At 38.6% G+C, this 17,977-nt stretch overlaps 1 protein-coding gene across 5 annotated transcripts in view; it reads right to left on the minus strand.

The window, feature by feature from the left end:
* Positions 1 to 615: 615 nt before the first annotated feature.
* opa1 (optic atrophy 1 (autosomal dominant)) overlaps positions 616 to 17,977 on the minus strand; it is a 50,631-nt gene continuing 33,269 nt past the window's right edge. For 4 of the 5 annotated variants that reach the window (XM_031901528.1, XM_031901526.1, XM_031901527.1 and 1 more), the window contains 5 exons: positions 17,113 to 17,229; positions 16,149 to 16,242; positions 15,830 to 15,940; positions 2,265 to 2,347; positions 616 to 2,175 (listed from right to left, as the gene is read on the minus strand). In XM_031901528.1, the coding sequence (XP_031757388.1) occupies positions 2,283 to 2,347; positions 15,830 to 15,940; positions 16,149 to 16,242; positions 17,113 to 17,229 (387 nt within the window). In that variant the 3' untranslated portion in view covers positions 616 to 2,175; positions 2,265 to 2,282. The remainder of the gene's footprint in view (positions 2,176 to 2,264; positions 2,348 to 15,829; positions 15,941 to 16,148; positions 16,243 to 17,112; positions 17,230 to 17,977) is intronic. The other variant, NM_001127038.2, reaches the window with a different exon arrangement.

Raw genomic sequence — 17,977 nt, forward strand, 5'->3', positions numbered from 1 at the left:
AAACAGCTGACTTTTTTGTTAAAAAGCAAGCACGCAAAGACAGAAGCACGCAAAGACAGAAGTACCCCGGGCTGGTGCGGTTTTCTCCTAACAGGGGCACCAGCCTGGGGTAAAGGGTAAGCGATTAAAGTCACTTGGGGGTGCCTAACATTTTGCCTTTCCTTCTCCTTTAACATGTATGGCCAGCTTTGGGTTACTAGTACCAGAGTGAGGATAAAGTATTTTAGCAATTAAGCAGAAATGATGGAGATTGAGAAGTTTTTTTGGAATAAACTGCTAAATCTGAAATGCCCAATAAAAATAATGATCTGTGATAAATGTGCCCCATGCTTCCTTCACTTAAGGCAGGAATTGGTACATTTCTATACAAACACCAGAAAAACACAACAAACAGCATTCATTTAAGTAAATCCTTAGTGCCATAAATTCCACTAATGTTACATATATGCGGCGCTAGGCATCTGGTAAGATGCAATCAACTCATCCATTGTACATGTGCAATCAAATTGTACCCCCACAACCTGTTATTCCTACCATCAAAACCAAGGTGGTTATGTGGCAACAAGGGAAAATATCTGCCCCAGGCAAGTAACCCACTATATTATGGTCGTTTTCCTTTAGTGCTCCTCTATTTTTTAGGATCCCCTTACCTCAAGGATAATACAAAACAATGCTATGTGTCAGCCCTTAGGTTGGGTTTCCAGGAATATCAAGTAGAATAAAGGAGTAATCAATAAATCTCACACTAAACTGCACCAAGTTTGGGAACCTCTGCACAAAACGAATAAAAAGCTGCTTTGGGTTACTAGCCTGGAAACAACATTGACTAGAAAATGGTAATTCATCTTATAATTTGAATAAAATGATGCAACGGCCACTGTGCACTGCTTTATTCAACACCTAAACGCACAATTCCTAGGAAAAGGATCCCTTTTGTTTCCCTTTTACAGTACTGGGGGGGGGGGGTGACACCTCGACTTCCATGCCTGTGAATTTGGATAATAGTGACTCTGACAGTGTGAAACAGAGTTATCAGAGTACCAGAGTTATCAGTTGCACCTTTAAAGATGTATGTGGGTTTGTGTGGCCATATATTCATCTACATGTGGTCAGTGCATGTATATATCATATACGCATATATACAAATATACATGTATTTACCTAGACTACAATGAAATAGTTGTGTTAAACATTTAATGCAGAGTTCATTTCACGATTTAAAAAAAAAAAAAAAAAGATATTTCAGTTGCAAGAATTCATTGTCAACAGTATCCTTAAAATACTCTGTAAAATCAGAATTCATTGGAAAAAGTATTTTGTGGAATTAGCTTAAAAAAGGTGACATATGGCCATCCTGCCTCACCCACAGTGATTGGTACTTTTCTGCTATGAGAAACTTCCCCTAGGAGGAATGGCATCTCAGCTTGTTGTGCTGGGTTGCAGTATGGCCTGTGTATGTAGTTACAGCATTTTGCTCTATCCTTTCCCTGCGTGCTTTGTTCTTCATGAATCAAATGAAGTAAATATCTCCCTGTTCCACCCAAATCATCATGCAAAAACACTAGGCAAACTGAAAACAATATACCTGAATGGAGCAAGGTGGAGTTCTATGCTAATGCCACTTCACACGTTCCCTAGAAACACTTCATTAATGGTTTAAAATTCTCTTTGACACATCGGTACATGGGCTGGAAACTTTTGCTGGAACAAGATGCTAAAGACAGAACTGAACATTTCTAATGAGATATTTAATAGAATCAGTGCTGCATTTCATTTGAGAGGAAAGATTATTACTTGGCAGGTGACCTGCATACTGTAATGTATAAGTCTGTAAGGTCAACGGTATGAGGGAACTTACCAATCGGAACATATATACAGCTGATAAAATGATAGGCTTCCCCTGTGTAGCTTGCTATTGTAATAGAATTGAATACATCTAATTTGATCACATCACTATTAATACAGCAGCAGTACATATAGTTTATAGTTGTGTAGGAACTGAACTTATAGACTTCTGCCAGGGCTTCTCTTCTGACGACAATGAATGAATGAATGAATGAATGAATGAATGAATGAGAAGCTGCAGGATGGGCTTTATAGATTCCACAAAATGTTCTCCAAACTGAGTAGAAAATTCCTGAAAATCCAATTGTATGGGGCTGCTAAGTTTTTTTCCTATATAAGAAGAAGATAAGAAGATATTATGAGTGCTGCTACATGGGAAGTTAGGGAATGGGAACATAATAACCATGCACAAGCCTTACCTAGCCAGGCGGCATCCACTATTTCTCTTGATGAAGGGCTTCAATAAATGCTTCAAGTTTTTCCTGGATTTCTCGAACTTTTTCTAAACAGAAAAGAGTTTCCATGATTCAGTTCAATAGTAACATGTTCAAAACACTCCACCAATATTACTATAATTGCTGTTATAGCCTGCCTTGAAAATATAGGAGAAATTGGCCCATACAGTAATTGCACAGAGCACTGGTGATACAGCAGCAATTGTAAGATCCCCTGCAAACTTTCTAGGTGAAGCTGCTCAGTTTTCTCTCAGTACGCACTCAGAAGATCAAGCCTTGTTGGATGCTTAGATTTCATTCAAACTGTTACATAATTGTTACATTATAATTTTGATGATTCATTAGGTTAGAGTCTTTTGAGTGCAAAATCCCTTAAAAGAAAATTTTTTAAACTTAACTTATTTAAAAAAAAAAAAAAGAAAACATGTTACAAGGTTTCCCTAAATTCCCATGGTTGGAGGCAAATTACCTGTTACACACTCGCCACCCATTCCCTAATGATTAGTAACCCAAACACTCTTTTAACCGGAATTTTGTGGTTAATTTTTTCTTTAGTAGGTAGCAAACATTTTGCTACAACTACATCAATCGGAAATCAGTTCACATGGCGCCAAGTGTTAAAACAGAGAAGACAGCACAGCCAGCAACCACTTTCATTTCTGTGCATTGCGGCTAAAGGCCCACCAGTTTCTCTGGAAAAGGATGAGCCAACCATACCAGCTCTCTGCTTCAACTGCATTGACAGGCATGGCGTGGCCCAATGTGCACAAACACAGAGTGGATTACTGTGTGAAATGCATGTTTTTGAGCTGAATTCTGCCCCATGGATAATGCCATGCCTGTCAATGCACTTATAGCTCACAGATGGAGAAACAGCCTGGGTTGGCATTAGCACAACCATTAGTGTTGTCTTTACAACCCCTTTAAAAATAAAAAATGAAGACAAAATGCTAATTGTCCTTTTATACTGATGTCTACTACATTATTCCAATATGAAATGTGCTGTTTGCAAGTATCTAATTGCCACAACTGTGTTTCAGTCTGCTTAAAAACTAAAGGTTGGGCAAAGGTTCATGCAACCATAATGCCCAATGTAAGGCCCAAGTAGCAAAAAGGTGAATGCCCAACAATGGCCCAGTCAAAGCCTTGATTTTAACTCAGCTGAGAAACCATTGAAAAGCTGAAAATGGAGGTGCGTAAGGTCACCAGCCTAACCTGAAACTGAGTGCAAGGTTGTTCCTATCTACAAGATTATAACAGCCGTTAAAGAGAAAAAAAGTACGTGGGATGTTTGCATTATCTGCACGAACAAAAGAGTCAGTTTGGAGGATTTCCTGCTGGGCCCATCTCCGTGGTGCCTGAGAGTGCAGGAAACACCACGTGTCTATCTGTTCCTGATCAGCACACACCTGAGCACACGCTGCGGCTCCTTTACAACTGCCACTATGGGGAATACAAGCCATTTATTATGTTTGCTCTTCAAACAGAACATCACTATTGTTAAGGGGTGTAAATGAAACCATATAATGCCCGAATAGTCTGCAAATATACTAGGTCATATGCAAAGGTATTTCTTAAAAAAAAAAAATCATCCCCCGCATCAGCAAACAGCAGATGGTTGCTATAACGCAGCATCATAAGGGGAATTGGTGCCTTGATAAAAATATAGCAGGACATAAAGAATCCATGATGCCCAGCTTCCAAAACCTCACAATTATGTGCCAGAGTCTCAAGCTCAATTGCAGAAATTAGTCACTGGACAAGTCAATATTCTATTAACAGTACGTTAATACGCGTAGGGCTGGGCGATATACCGTTTAATACCGAATACCGGTGTTTTTTTTTTTTTTCTCAGATACCGCAATACCGGGGTGTCAGCGTACTCACCCATGCGGCTCGGTCTCGCGCGCGTCCCGTTGTCCGCGGGACGTTGCTCACGCGCATCCAGGTGCGCGTGCGTCAAAGCGCACGTACATGTCAAAGCGTGCACGTCCGTGACGCGCTGACGGCGCCGGTTCTGCGCATGTGTGGGGGGTATTTAAAGCTATCAAACGCCTCCTCCTGTGCTATGTTGTCTGCGGCCTTGCCTGGGAAACTAAGCCTGCCTGATTTACCTTACGACTTTCTGTTGCCGATCCTTCGCTTGCCTGACTCTGATTTTCAATACTGCAGTAATTATTCTCTAATTTATTAGGAAATGGGGTTAACACCGAATCATGCATGGAAAAAAAAAATACCGTCAAATACCGTGACACCGATATAATTTTGAAAAATACCGTGATATAAATTTTTGGTCATACCGCCCAGCTCTAAATACGTGGTTGCCATCCCAGCGGCGATTTATATTCTAGCCGGTAGGATGACATATCGGGGAGATTTGTCGCGCGGCAACTAATCTCCCTGTCTGCCATGGCCCTTATTGTCAGTGAGCTATATGGCCAGATTAATCAAAGTGTGAGATTAGAGCTCACCACAGAAAAACTCACCCACTTTCTATTCATTCCTTTGGGATTTTTAAAAGCATATATATCAATGGGTGCAAGATAAAGTTTACCATTTGATAAATACATGTCTAAAAATCCCATAGGCATTAATATAACGTGAGTTTTACTGTGGTGAGCTCTAATCTCACGCTTGATAAATCTGCCCCATAGTGTTAACAAAATTACTATTTGGATGGTGTTTTCTTTTTTCATCAATTCTCCAATTTAGCAAAAGACTATGGGACAGGTTTATCAAAGGCTGAGATGCAGATCAACTTTTTTTGAAATTAACAATTTTTTTTAGAGGATTCTTCATAAGATTTTCTTAACAAAAAATATGCAAGCTGAAACCTGCTGAGATCCATTCAACCCAAACATCAATATCAATGGCAAAAAAAAGCATTTACATTAGAAATATACAGGTTACTGTGCATTTTATATATTACTGGGCATGCTTTGAATCTATCTATATTAATGCACAACCCTACAGCACAGAATTGATGGCTTGTGATTTGTCTGAGAAGAAGCCACCCAAGTGCTTATCACCTGCAAGAAAAGATTTATAAGACGAGGGCTATACCCTTTTCGTTTAAGACAGTGAAACAGATGGGGAGTGAATGGAGAGGCATTAGGTCAAGAAAACACAGGGAGGAGCCCCTATTCTGCACTGCTCATTCTTACAGCGGAAGAAAAGAGGTCAAGATTGTAATGGCATGGCTGGGCTCTGGAAAGGGCCCTTTTCCATACTTTCATAAAAACACAATTGCTGCTTTACGCCTCGTTGTTAACAGTTAGAAGATTTTTGTTTGCCCCGTGGTTTTGTAGTGGCAATGTTAAGTAGCAGGGCTTCTAGAATGGGGGGCTTTGGGTCATTTAAGTCAATTAGCTGGAGCGATCTAATAATGGCATAGTAACTGTGAAGCCCAAATTGTAACTGCTTCAATAAACACAGCAGCTGCAACAGATTTGAGCCTGCACCTGTGAACAGCTACGGAAAGCAAGCGCCCCTTATTAGTGCCACTATATAAAGTGATTAGACCTAGTTATCTCTTCATCCACTTTTGAATTTTAAACAGACATGCTGTGTAAGAGTATATGCAGATCCTACCTGGACTTTTTTTTTAGTAACATAGTTTTTATTGATTTTTTTAAATAAAAAAAAAGTTAGGCATTGTCATATTCATCAGGACGCATAGACTTCAATATTCATGGCTACGAAACATGCATATTCAAATATTGCAGAGATGAAAAGAGGAAATAAAAGAGAAATACAAGGGAAAAGGTGAGAAGCAGAAAAAACAATAATGGTGAAGACACACACACAGCTACTAAAATAGACAATGCTGATCATTTACTGATAACTGTCTCTACATGTGTTTGAGGCAATTCTCAGTATTGTCTATGGCAGGGTATTCTCTGGTGTTTAGTAGCCATGACAAGTACGGTAGCTGCTACTAGTAGCTCCATGTGTCTTCACCCTAAAGCAACTGAAAGGAAGCAGAAAGTAAATTATTTGGTATAAATGTAAAATGTACGTAAAACCACGGTTCCCCATTAATCCACTGTATTTCCTAGCTACAGTATATGTGTAGGTTATCAAGCATTTTAAATTACTTATACAGTTATTCTCAGTTAGATATATATCCAATTTTTCTGTACTTAGGATAATACGGTGCCTCTTATGTATAGCATCATAGAGTCCTTAATTCTCATCTCTTTTAGCCTACCTGGCCTCCTAACTATGCTGTTTGTGCAACAGGAAAACCAGCTTCTCCATGATCTTTTTAAGGGGAGATTAAACCGTGTATCAGATCTGTCAGAAGTACTAAAGAGCAGCAACTGCCTTGATTATTTCAGTCTGACTCCTGATCAGTAGTACTAAAGCCAACAGAACTGAACAGTAACAGAGGGCTCTTGTGATAGATTTGATTTAAACGTGAGATAAATCTTTGGCGCTTTTATGAAGTTTTCAAGATCATTCCCAGGGGCAACAGACATATCTCCCCGACATACCAAGTTGTACTATTCCTATCATGACAGAAAGAAGGCTTATGCCTTTATCTCCATGAATCCATCAAGGCTTCCCTGTTACAATGATAATCATTACTATATGGAGATTAGACATATTTTCTTAGTAGCATTCACTCAATGAAACTGTGATTAAACTTTGCTGTAAATAATAATGATAGACTGAGATATTCAGACACACGTGTTTTGCTGTTGCAGATTCTGTATTGAATTAGTGTTCACGCAGTCCTACTTATTTCTTAACATAACCCCCATGTCACTGGTATTATTGGAAGTTGGTATGTAAATTCCCCATAGAGAGCAAAATAAACAGTGCCTTAACACTGATTGGAATAATGCTTCTGACATGGCTCTTATACTATCCAAGCAAACGCCTGTGGGTTTTAAAATACAGGATAAACCACTATCAACATGGACGACAAGTTAATAGTGGGTTGCGAAGTGTAGCACCATGCGTAGCCTGTAAAAGCAGCATACACTGATACAGATATGGGATCCATTATCCAGAAACCTATTATCAAGAAAGCTACAAATTACAGAAAGGTTATCTCCAATAGATCCCAATTTAAAGCAAATAATTAACATTTTTTAAACATATTTGATAAAACAGTAACTTGTACTTGATGCCAACTAGGATATAATTACTCCATATTAGAAGCAAAACAATCCTATTGGGTTTATGTAATGTTTAAATGATTTTCAAGTAGACAGAGCATGGTGATCCAAATTGCAGAAAGAAGCCTATACACTGGCATTTAACAGTCGGAAAACTGCCTACAGGTGCTTATATACATGGGCAGATTTCGGCTTCTGACGCAGGCCCTTCGGGCTGATTCAGAAACTTATATTCTCGTGTATGGGCACCTCCTGACCGGCCTACCCAACCGACATCTGTCCTAAAATTGTCCAGATCTTGATCGGGCAGGTTTGATCTTCAATATGCCTAGGTGGCCTATTGATGACAACATGTATGGCCACCTTATCATTTAGTCTCTCTAATTAATCTAACTCAGGGGTACTCAAACTTTTTAAACAGGGGGCCAGTTCATGGTCCATGAGACTATTGGGGGGCCGGACTATAGTTAGTCCTCAAACTGTGGCCCCCTCCAGCCACTGCATGTCTGCCTCAGCGTGGTCCTTGGCCCCACCGCGTCACGTCACCTCTGGACACGTCATAAGCATTGGCTGATGGGGCAGGATGACGTGCTGGGGCCGAGGACAACACTGAGGCAGACAGGTAGTAGCCAGGGGTGAGGATGTAGCGGAGGGCAGGTAAATGACCTTGGGGGCCATATCCAGCCCTGTGGGCCGTAGTTTGAGGACCCCAATCTAACTAATACAGGGTTGTCACCAGTTTCACCTGTACATTTTGGTTTTCTTAGGGCTGTTCAGGTCTCAACTGTTCAAGTTTTCAGCAGTGATCCCCAACCAGTGGCTCGTGAGCAACATGTTGCTCCCCAACCCCTTGGATGTTGCTCCCAGTGGCCTCAAAGCAGATGTTTATTTTGGAATTCCTGATTTGGAGGCAAGTTTTGGAGGCATAAAAACCAGAAGGCTGCCAGTCCCATAAGAGCTACCAAATAACCAATCACAACCCTTATTTGGCACCCTCATGAACATTTTTCATGCTTGAGTTGCTCCCCAACTCGTTTTACATTTGAATGTGGCTCATGGGTAAAAAAGGTTGGGGATCCCTGGTTTTCAGCCTTGTGAAACCCGAACAATAATCAATCAACCAATCAATGAAGAACAGTTAAATATTAAGATAGTCACCATGATTTTTAGCAAAATGGCTTAGCTATCAAGTAGAGTTAATTTCAAAATTAAAAAGCAAATCAATCAGAAATGATTGCTTTTTTAAATAAGCCTGGCTTTTTGGAGCTTTCTTGATAACTGGTTTCTGTATAATAAATCCCATGCCTTTGATTACAGGATTGGACTTTTACACGCAGAATAAAGCTAGGGTTGCCACCCATCCATTTTTGAACTGGACATGCTAGTTTTTCAAAGGGATTAAAAATTTCTGTCCGGTTTAAAACAAAGAAAACTGGACAGAAATCCAGTCAATGACACAATAACCTGCCCTGGCATCATAACCCCATCCAACATTATTGGGCCTGCCTCTGATGTCATCATGCCCACCCTCAGCATCATAACCCCCTGATGCCATCAGTCCCACCCCTTCTGGTTTAGCTATTGGCAAAGGCAATTTTAAAGCAGCTTTAAAGGGGTTGCTCACCTTTGAGTTAACTTTTAGTAAGATGTAGAGAGTAATATTCTAAAAGAGTTTGCAATTGGTCTTCATTTTTTATTACAGGCATGGAATCCCTTATCCGGAAACCCGTTATCCAAAAAGTTCCGAATTACGGGAAGGCCATCTCCCATAGACACCATTATAAGCAAAAATTCTAATTTTTAAAAATGATTCCCTTTTGCTCTGTAATAATAAAACAGTACCTTGTACTTGATCCCAACTAAGATATAATTAATCCTTATTGGGGGCAAAACAAGTCTATTGGGTTTCTTCAATATTTAAATGATTTTTTAGCAGACTTAAGTTATGGAGATCCAAATTACAGAAAGATCCCTTATCCAGAAAACCCCAAGTCCCGAGCATTCTGGAAAACAGGTCCCATACCTGTATTTGTAATTTTTTTAATTATTTCAGTGTTTGTTCAGCAGCTATCTAGTTGCTAAGGCCCCCATGTGACCCCCATATGAAAGCTACAAGGATTTAGAAGAAGATGGCTAATAATTTAAAAACTATAAAAAATAATGAAGACCAATTTAAAAGTTGCTTAGAACTGGACATTCTATAACATACTAAAAGTTAACTTAAAGGCAAACCACCCCTTTAATGTTTTGTACAGTGTCTGTTCTCCAGAATGCTCGGGACTTGGGGTTTTCCGGATAAGGGATCTTTCCATAATTTGGATCTCTATACCTTATGTCTACTAAAAAATAATTTAAAAATAATTAGGATTGTTTTGCCCCCAATAAGGATTTATTATATCTTGCTTGCAATCAAGCACACAATTCTGTTTTACTACAGCAGAGAAAAAGGAAAATATTTTTAAATATTAGAATGATTTGATTAAAATGGAGTCTATGGGAGATGGCCTTCCTGTAATTTGGAGCATTCTTTTGGTTTCCAGATAACAGATCCCATACCTGTACTGCAATGCTGCTTGAAGATGTTTAGGGTTAATTTAACAGTGGGACCGAAAGAGATGAGAAAGTTTAGCTGAACAAATGTGTTGAACTTTTGCCTCTCAGAGCAACTCAGAATTTCTTCACATCTTGTATGACACGCTTGATACCCCTTCACCTTACCTTCTGATATCTCTTTTATACCAAGACTATTAACCCTTTCCTTGCCAGGCAACTTACAAATTTGCATGGAAGAAGGAGAAAAAATAATCGGTGTTGCTGGTGCTCTATAATATAAGTGCCATAGATTCTGCACTCATGGCATGCAATGTGTTAAAGGGGTGGTTAAGTTAACTTTTAATATGTTATAGCATGGCCAATTATAAGCAACTTTTAAATTGGTCTTCATTATTTATTTTTTATAGTTTTTAAATTATTAGCCATCTAACTCCTTACAGCTTTCAAATGGGGGTCACTGACCCCAGCAGCCAGAAAACTATTGTTCTGTGAGGCTACAGTTTTATTGTTACTTTTTATAACTTATTTTTCTATTCAGGTCCTCTCCTATTCATATTCCTGGCTCTCATTCAAACTACTCCCTGGTTGCTAAGGTAATTTGGACCCTAGCAACCAGATAGCCGCTGAAACGCCAGTCTGGAAAGCTGCTGAACAAAGACTGAAATAATAAAAAAATGACAATTAATAAAAAAAGAAGACCAATTGCAAACAGTCTCAGAATATTACTCTCTACATCATACTAAAAGTTGACTCAAAGGTGAACAACCCCTTTAAGCATGGTGCTACTTGCATGCAGTGCTCATGGCCAAGCTAATTCCAGAGGCATAACTGGAGAAAGCATCCCTGGGCAGCTGATACCCTGTGCTGCACGTCTGGAGCCAAGATATAAACAAGAGGTTTCTTTATATATTATATATACACGCCCAATGTGGTTTCACTGAAGGGTAATCACAAGCTGATGGTCACTGGTGTCACATGCACTTTACTGAACTATTTTATTGCCACATCGGCATTTTTGTGACCAACAGCTGACCTTCTATGAGTTATAACAGGAGAGTCATTCAGAGATTTGCTTAAAGGGGGACTCCGGCTTCCAAACCAAAACCACAACACAGAAACCCCTAATATACTTATCACTGTAATAGGTTCCTTCAAAAAGTATGAATAAATACTATTTATAAATGTATTTGTTTATTTGCTGGAATCGTAACAATTGTAACAATTTTCCACAGCTTACAGACAGTATGCAGGAACTACATAACCCACAATGCATTGCACTGCAATGTTACTTTCCTTATTGACATCACGAGTGCAGGGAATTGTGGGGTTAGGAGGATGCAGGCTGAGGACAGTCGACTACTGTTACATTATTTTTGAGTGTCAAAGTAGTCAGCCAGATCAGCAGGAGAACAGGGGCCAGGCTTAGGGAACTGTTCCAAACCATATCATAACATTAAAGCTCATGAAAAGGCTGCATATAAGCTTGTTAGAGCAAGGGATACAGCACTGTCCCAGGTTTATAAATAGTAAGGCGCTTAATGTGGCCATACATTAGTAGATTTTAGTTGCTGATCTGGCTCTTTCAGTTGACAGCTTAGCTGCACTCCAACAGCCCTACCCAACCGATATCTGCCCATAAATTGGCAAAATATCGATTGGACAGGTTTAAAAATCTCATCATAGCAATGATAGCATTGACTTGTTAATGCAGTCCTTGCTCCAACGGCCTCTATTCCTGTTCCCTAGGGACAAATGAAATCTGTCCAAAATTGCCCACCTCAAGATGGGCACATGGCAGAAAGATCCGCTTCTACAGAAACCAAAAGCCGAGTTAGTATAACTCTGCAACTCCTGATTAGAGAAAGATATGGCAGTGTTATTAGGAGGAACATCATTAATCCCAAGTGGCTGCCACAGATACTGGGTGCCTTTTAATTAGTGTTGTGAAAGTCTGGAGCCACAACTGACTGACAACTAAAAAAATCTGTGCTAGAATTAGTACCCTTGCTCGTTTTACCTGATCTGTTCTGTTTTCAGATATATAACACGCATTTTATAAATATATATATATATATATATATATATAAATTCACTGGGAATATCTTATAAATCTGTATAAATGGAGGCTGCCATACTGTCATCAAGTGCCATCATTCATAGATATTCTAGTTATATTTTCATAAAGAATTGTAGATATCTGACCTGTAACCTAAACATATTACATATTTCAGACTTGGAAGTGCCTGTAATTTAATTAGCAAGAACAACTATACGAATCATTTATTGTTATTAAATATCTATATGCAGTCATAATACACGTAGAAGGCGGCACATTGGACTTCTATCCCAAAGTGCTGACACTTTATTAGCTAAGAGTAAGATAAGGAGAGAGAAAAGGACAAGCCTGTACATGTATGCTTAGTGCTCTAAGTGGGGATGGGATCGTTCCAGACACAAGGGCTGCTGCCCAGGCAATGATGAGACGTCACTCTCACGCAGCTCCCAAACCTTAGTTCTCACTAAATCAGCTGAATATTGCCATCTTGTGAGTACAACTGAACAAAGGCAGGGAACAGCAGCAGATACCATTCATTCCTGTCACTTTGCATATCAGACAGGGCGGAACCTTTCCATGTCAGTGGAGGAAAGGCACTGTGTGACACTACCCTAAGGTCTCTCTCACTTTTATACATACAATGGTCAACCTGACCTGGTCTGAAGCCATTTAACCTGCCAGTATGTGTTTTGTAAGGAGGAGCGTACACATTCCTTGTGCCCTGGGCTGGAATCAAACCTAGGACCACCCCACTGTGCCACTATGCTACATAAACAGGTAGATTTCCTACAGCCTTTCCCTTTATGTCTCTCACCATCCTCACCTTCCCCAATAACAATATTTTTCCACTCTCATGCCTTATTGTGGCTGAATGTTCCTGTTATCCCTGCATTCAGCTTAGATCTTAAGTTCTACATAAAAATAACAGCCACATTACTGATTCTTTGTACACAAAATCGGTTTCCTTACACAACTAACAGCCAGAGAATATCTAACTGGCTACAAATGTCCCCTTTCTGGATATAAAATGTAATTGTAACAGCCAGCTGCTTGCATACTACAACATACAAACTACTTTTGCTTTGAAGTCAAATTTTTTTTTTTATTACAGTAATGATGCTTCATTGTTATTTGTATATGACAATAAACTTGAAACTTGTAAATAGCAGCTCAGTTGCTGCCCAGACAGCAGGACATATCTGTATCTCTCTCACTGACCCCAGGGTAGCAGGAATGTACTGGAGCACAGGCTGGAGGGAAAACTCCAGTAAGGCTGATGCCACATGTAGCATATTCTCAGCAATCTGCTGCTACACTTCTTCTACTTGTGCCTGCTGCCTGAAGCATTGAATCCGCCCGGGTGCAGGCTCACAGAGCCAATATCCGCTTACTTAATGCAAGACTGACAATCTGCCTTGTGGGGTCTCACTCTTAAGCTGGCCATACACGGGCAGATCTGCTCGTTTGGCGATGTCACCAAGCGAGCGGATCTTCACCTGATATCCCCACCCTGTTCTGCCCCTACATGGGCCGATAAGCTGCCGAATCAGTCCAAGGGACCGATATCGGCAGCTATAATCGGCCCGTGTATGGGGACCTTTACCCTAAAGAGCAATGACAGGACTGAAGACAGATGTTGACAATGTTCCAAATAGGATTTTCTGTGACATCATTTAAGCTTAAAATACATACAAACAATACATACAAGTCCTAAGGAAAGTGACATCATCAATAAAAATTAGGTTTATTGATGTCACTTGTGTCCCATAGCTTTTTTAAAACTTGCATGTTTTAAAAACCCCCTAGAAAATCAGAAGTCACCAGAAGTCTGACTAATATCCTTTAATTCTCCATTATCTGTATTTTACATATGTGGTACATTGTTCCCTATATAAACACCAGTTGTTGGTGCATGTTAATTTAAAACTACTGTAAGTAGTTAACTCACATGGCTACTATAACACAATAGATTAAAATCCTCCACCCTGTTACAAATTGTGGTGTTTTTCGCACATAACTCAGACACAATAGAGAAACTGTCGCAAATAATTAGGTTATATGAACAAATTCAAACCCTGGGATTTGTTTCAATGATGGGTGTATAAAATATTACTTAAAAATGCATTTCTAGGTGTGAAAAAAGGGACTGGAATTGAGAAGCAGTATGGCTGATAATACTACCTAGCAACCAACACATAATAACAAACTATTACACTAGGCAATAAGAAGAACTTAGCAACCCTGTTGTTAGCTGGGCCACTGAGACCAAAGCACAGCAGGCAAGTCTGGGCAAGTGCAAATATCCTCATTGCTGGTGCTCTGTGTTATTTCACTTTTATTTCACCCACAATCCTTTCAAGGATCTGGATTTATACACACAAAATTATTTACAAAGCAGGGAGGACGTGGCTTTATTCACATGTACAGAGGCAGATTTACAGTCTATGAATCAGCAGTGCACAGGTCAAAGATCTTTATATGCATATTCTCCTCAACTGAAGTAAGAATTCTCCCCAGGTTACATTACCTTCTTGTTATACTTAGTTCTAAAGCTTCCATGCAAACCAAAACACAGGGCTGGGCGCTATCACTTAGCTTAAAACTGTTCCTAGTGTTACCAGCACCAATATCATACACACACACAGGGGAATTTAAAGGTGTACCTAATTTACCAATGGCCATTCATCTGCCCAAAACAGCACACAGTATTAAAGATCCTTGGATCATGGGATAAATATAAAAGGAAAAAAGATCTTAAGTTTCTTGCAGTGTAAACAGACTATAGTTACTAATAAAACTAAAAGAATGCTTTGTTAGAGGGGGGCTATCTATGCAATGAAACTTTTTGTAACACACACCCCGCAGTAATTTGTTAGGGAAAACCACACAGTGCTAACAAACGCAAAGCTTTCTTTGCCAAAATCCAATGTGTGTGTGTGTGTGCTATTAGGCTGATCTAGTGCCAATCAGCACACATACATCAAGGGAGTGGAAGGAAGCAGACTGGCTTTTTTCCGCTAGTGTTTACACACCAGGTTTTGAAAGTGATCGCAATACCATTAGCCTAAAGTGTAATTATACCTAGAAATGTGAGCCCTGATAAAATTCACCTGCAAAATGCACGAAGAGGTGACTGTCAAACTTTAGTGTCAAAATGCTCCATGTATACAGGGGCACTTTACATTAAATAGTATTAGACACAGTGACAGCCGGATATATGGGGCTTCTGTAGATGTAAAAAAAAAAAAAAAATGAACATCTTTATTAATGAAAAAAACAAACCATCTACCCATGAATATGCCACAGAGTGTAGGTAGACTAGCAGATTAATAAGTCTACAATCATTGCTAAATAGCAACATAACACTGACCCGCGTGTGGTGGCCCATACTGTGGCTACACGAGCAGAGACAATGCATATATTTTCCCAGCAAATTATATTAATGCCAAGGGAAGGGAACTTCGGACATTTTGTTACCCACGCTGCAGGAGATTAAGCACAGGCAACTAAACATCCCATGTGCCAGTGCCTTTAGCCAGCCAGGGCTGGCTAAACACTGGGGCAAAGGGAGTACAGAATTGTAGTGCAGTCAATACTACTAGGTGCTGTTAGCACCCAACAAAGCATGTTTAAATAAGCAACTGCCAATCTATACCTATGACTCCAACAACATTTGTTCTACAAATGCTAGAGAAAACACCCTTTATCGAAAGTTTTATACAGAAACTCTTGCACTCAAAATTGTTTATCTTTCATTGTTTTCAAGAGCAGCACTGCCATGTCATTGTACTTACTGAGATCTTCTGCTAGCTGGACCCTCTTTCCAGTTAATAAGGTTACTTTTTTATCACCGTCTTCAGCAAAGTCTTCTAACACCTCTTTTACATTCTTCTCTAAACGCCGTACTGCATGCAATAGAAATAAGTCTATGTAAGTTTTCCAAACAATAAGAAAATGTCCAAATGTTAATCAGATGGAGACTAACTAACCATATTGAATGCAATAGATTCAAGCAACTGGGTCAAATGATTATATTGGGAGATGAATTCTTGCAGTAATAAATATATAATAAAGGGTTGGCACTTTACCAAAAATAAACTTAAAAAAACATACCTTCTGTGTTAATAAGCTGCTGTCTTAAAGTGTTTGCAGTAATTCCCAGCATCCTCTGTATTCTCCAGAACAGAACCACATCATTGCACTCCAACTGAAATAAATGGAAGGTAAAATTACCTTTTTATTTAGAATAAAAGACAGTTTAGGCACTGTAGTTATGTGTTATAAACAGCTCAACTAAATGGTGCTTTATCGCCACCTACCAAAAAATCACTAGAATGGTAGGACAAACGCACCCTCTGGTCTTTGCCAGACAGCTGATTTGGGTTGCCTTTCAAGGGTATTAGAAGAGAGGAGTCACAATCTATAGAAAAAGGAATTCTCTAAAACCTATTTTATTAAATGAAAAATATACCCCCCACTGTTGTGGACTTTCATTAGGGCTTATGTAGAAAAGGCACATAAACTTTTTTATTAGTTATCTTACTATTAAGCCCTTATCTATTTATATTCCTGTCTCTCTTTTAAACCACTGCCTGGTTGCTAGGTTAAACTGGACCCTAGCCACCAGATAGCTGCTAAAATTCAAAACTGTAGAGCTGTTAAACAAAAAGTTAAATAATTTAAAACGGCAAGTAATAAAACCTGAAGACCAATTGCAAATTGTCTCAAATAGCATTCTCTACATCATTACATTTACATTATTACATTAACATTTATTTATAAAGCGCCAACATATTCCGCAGTGCTGTACAATAAGTGGGTTACATACATTGGACATACAGAGTAACATATAAAGCAATCAATAACCGATACAAGAGGTCAATATAAAGGTGATCAATTAACAATTGAATGGTCATTCCTTGTTATAAATTAATGTATAGTGCTGTGTAACCGGTGCTATATAAATATACAATGATGATGATGATGATGGTAGCAGCACACACCTTTACCTTCTGAAAGGGTTATTCATAAAGCCATGACATGAGCTATAGAAAATTTGAGCTTTGTCAGATCTTACCTCTGAGTCTACAAAGTGCCTTTGATAATAGTAGAATCCTCTTCTGCAAAGGTTGCAGTGATCAAGGGCACTTTTTAAGAAGTGCCTTCTGTAAACTTGGTGCCATGTGTCTTTTATCTAGTAATAAAAAGATTCAGTACAGAGGTTATACTGTAGTTAAAGGAGAATGCTATGTTCTGAAATAAAACTTAATCAATATGTTTTACATTATAAGTGACCTATTAAATAATCTTATTAAATTGCCATACACATCAATATTTAACTTGTTTTGTATGTCAATCACTGAACACCTGACAGGAAAAAAAAGGTTTTTCTCTCTATCCCCTGGCTGAGGTCACCTAACCTGTATGTTTATCCTTGGTCTGTGTGTGTGAGCAAAGAACCTCATATTAGCCAGAGAGACTGACTTCAGCAATTCAAATGGCAGTGTTTCATTATAGAATTATCCAGTGCCACATATAATCTAAAAACATTTTCATGATAAAGTTTCATTTATATAAGACAGTATTTTAAATATGGGCTGCTTTTTAGAGATTCTGTTCATTAAAAGTAATTTAGTTTCAGAGATCATAGTAGAATTTACTGCATGCAGAAAACTTAGAATTCCTTAGATCACACAATTAATTTAACATACAAAATTTATATATATATATTTTATATATATATATATATATATATATATATATATATATATATATATATATATATATATATATATATATATATATTTATATATATATATATATATATATATATTTATATATATATATATTTATATATATATATTTATATATATATACACATACACATAACTATTATTTTCACACATCTAATCACAAATTCCACACTGTATACATCTTGCTCA

Source organism: Xenopus tropicalis, chromosome 5, assembly GCF_000004195.4.
Source record: "Xenopus tropicalis strain Nigerian chromosome 5, UCB_Xtro_10.0, whole genome shotgun sequence".
In the NCBI taxonomy this organism is placed as follows: Eukaryota; Metazoa; Chordata; class Amphibia; order Anura; family Pipidae; genus Xenopus; species Xenopus tropicalis.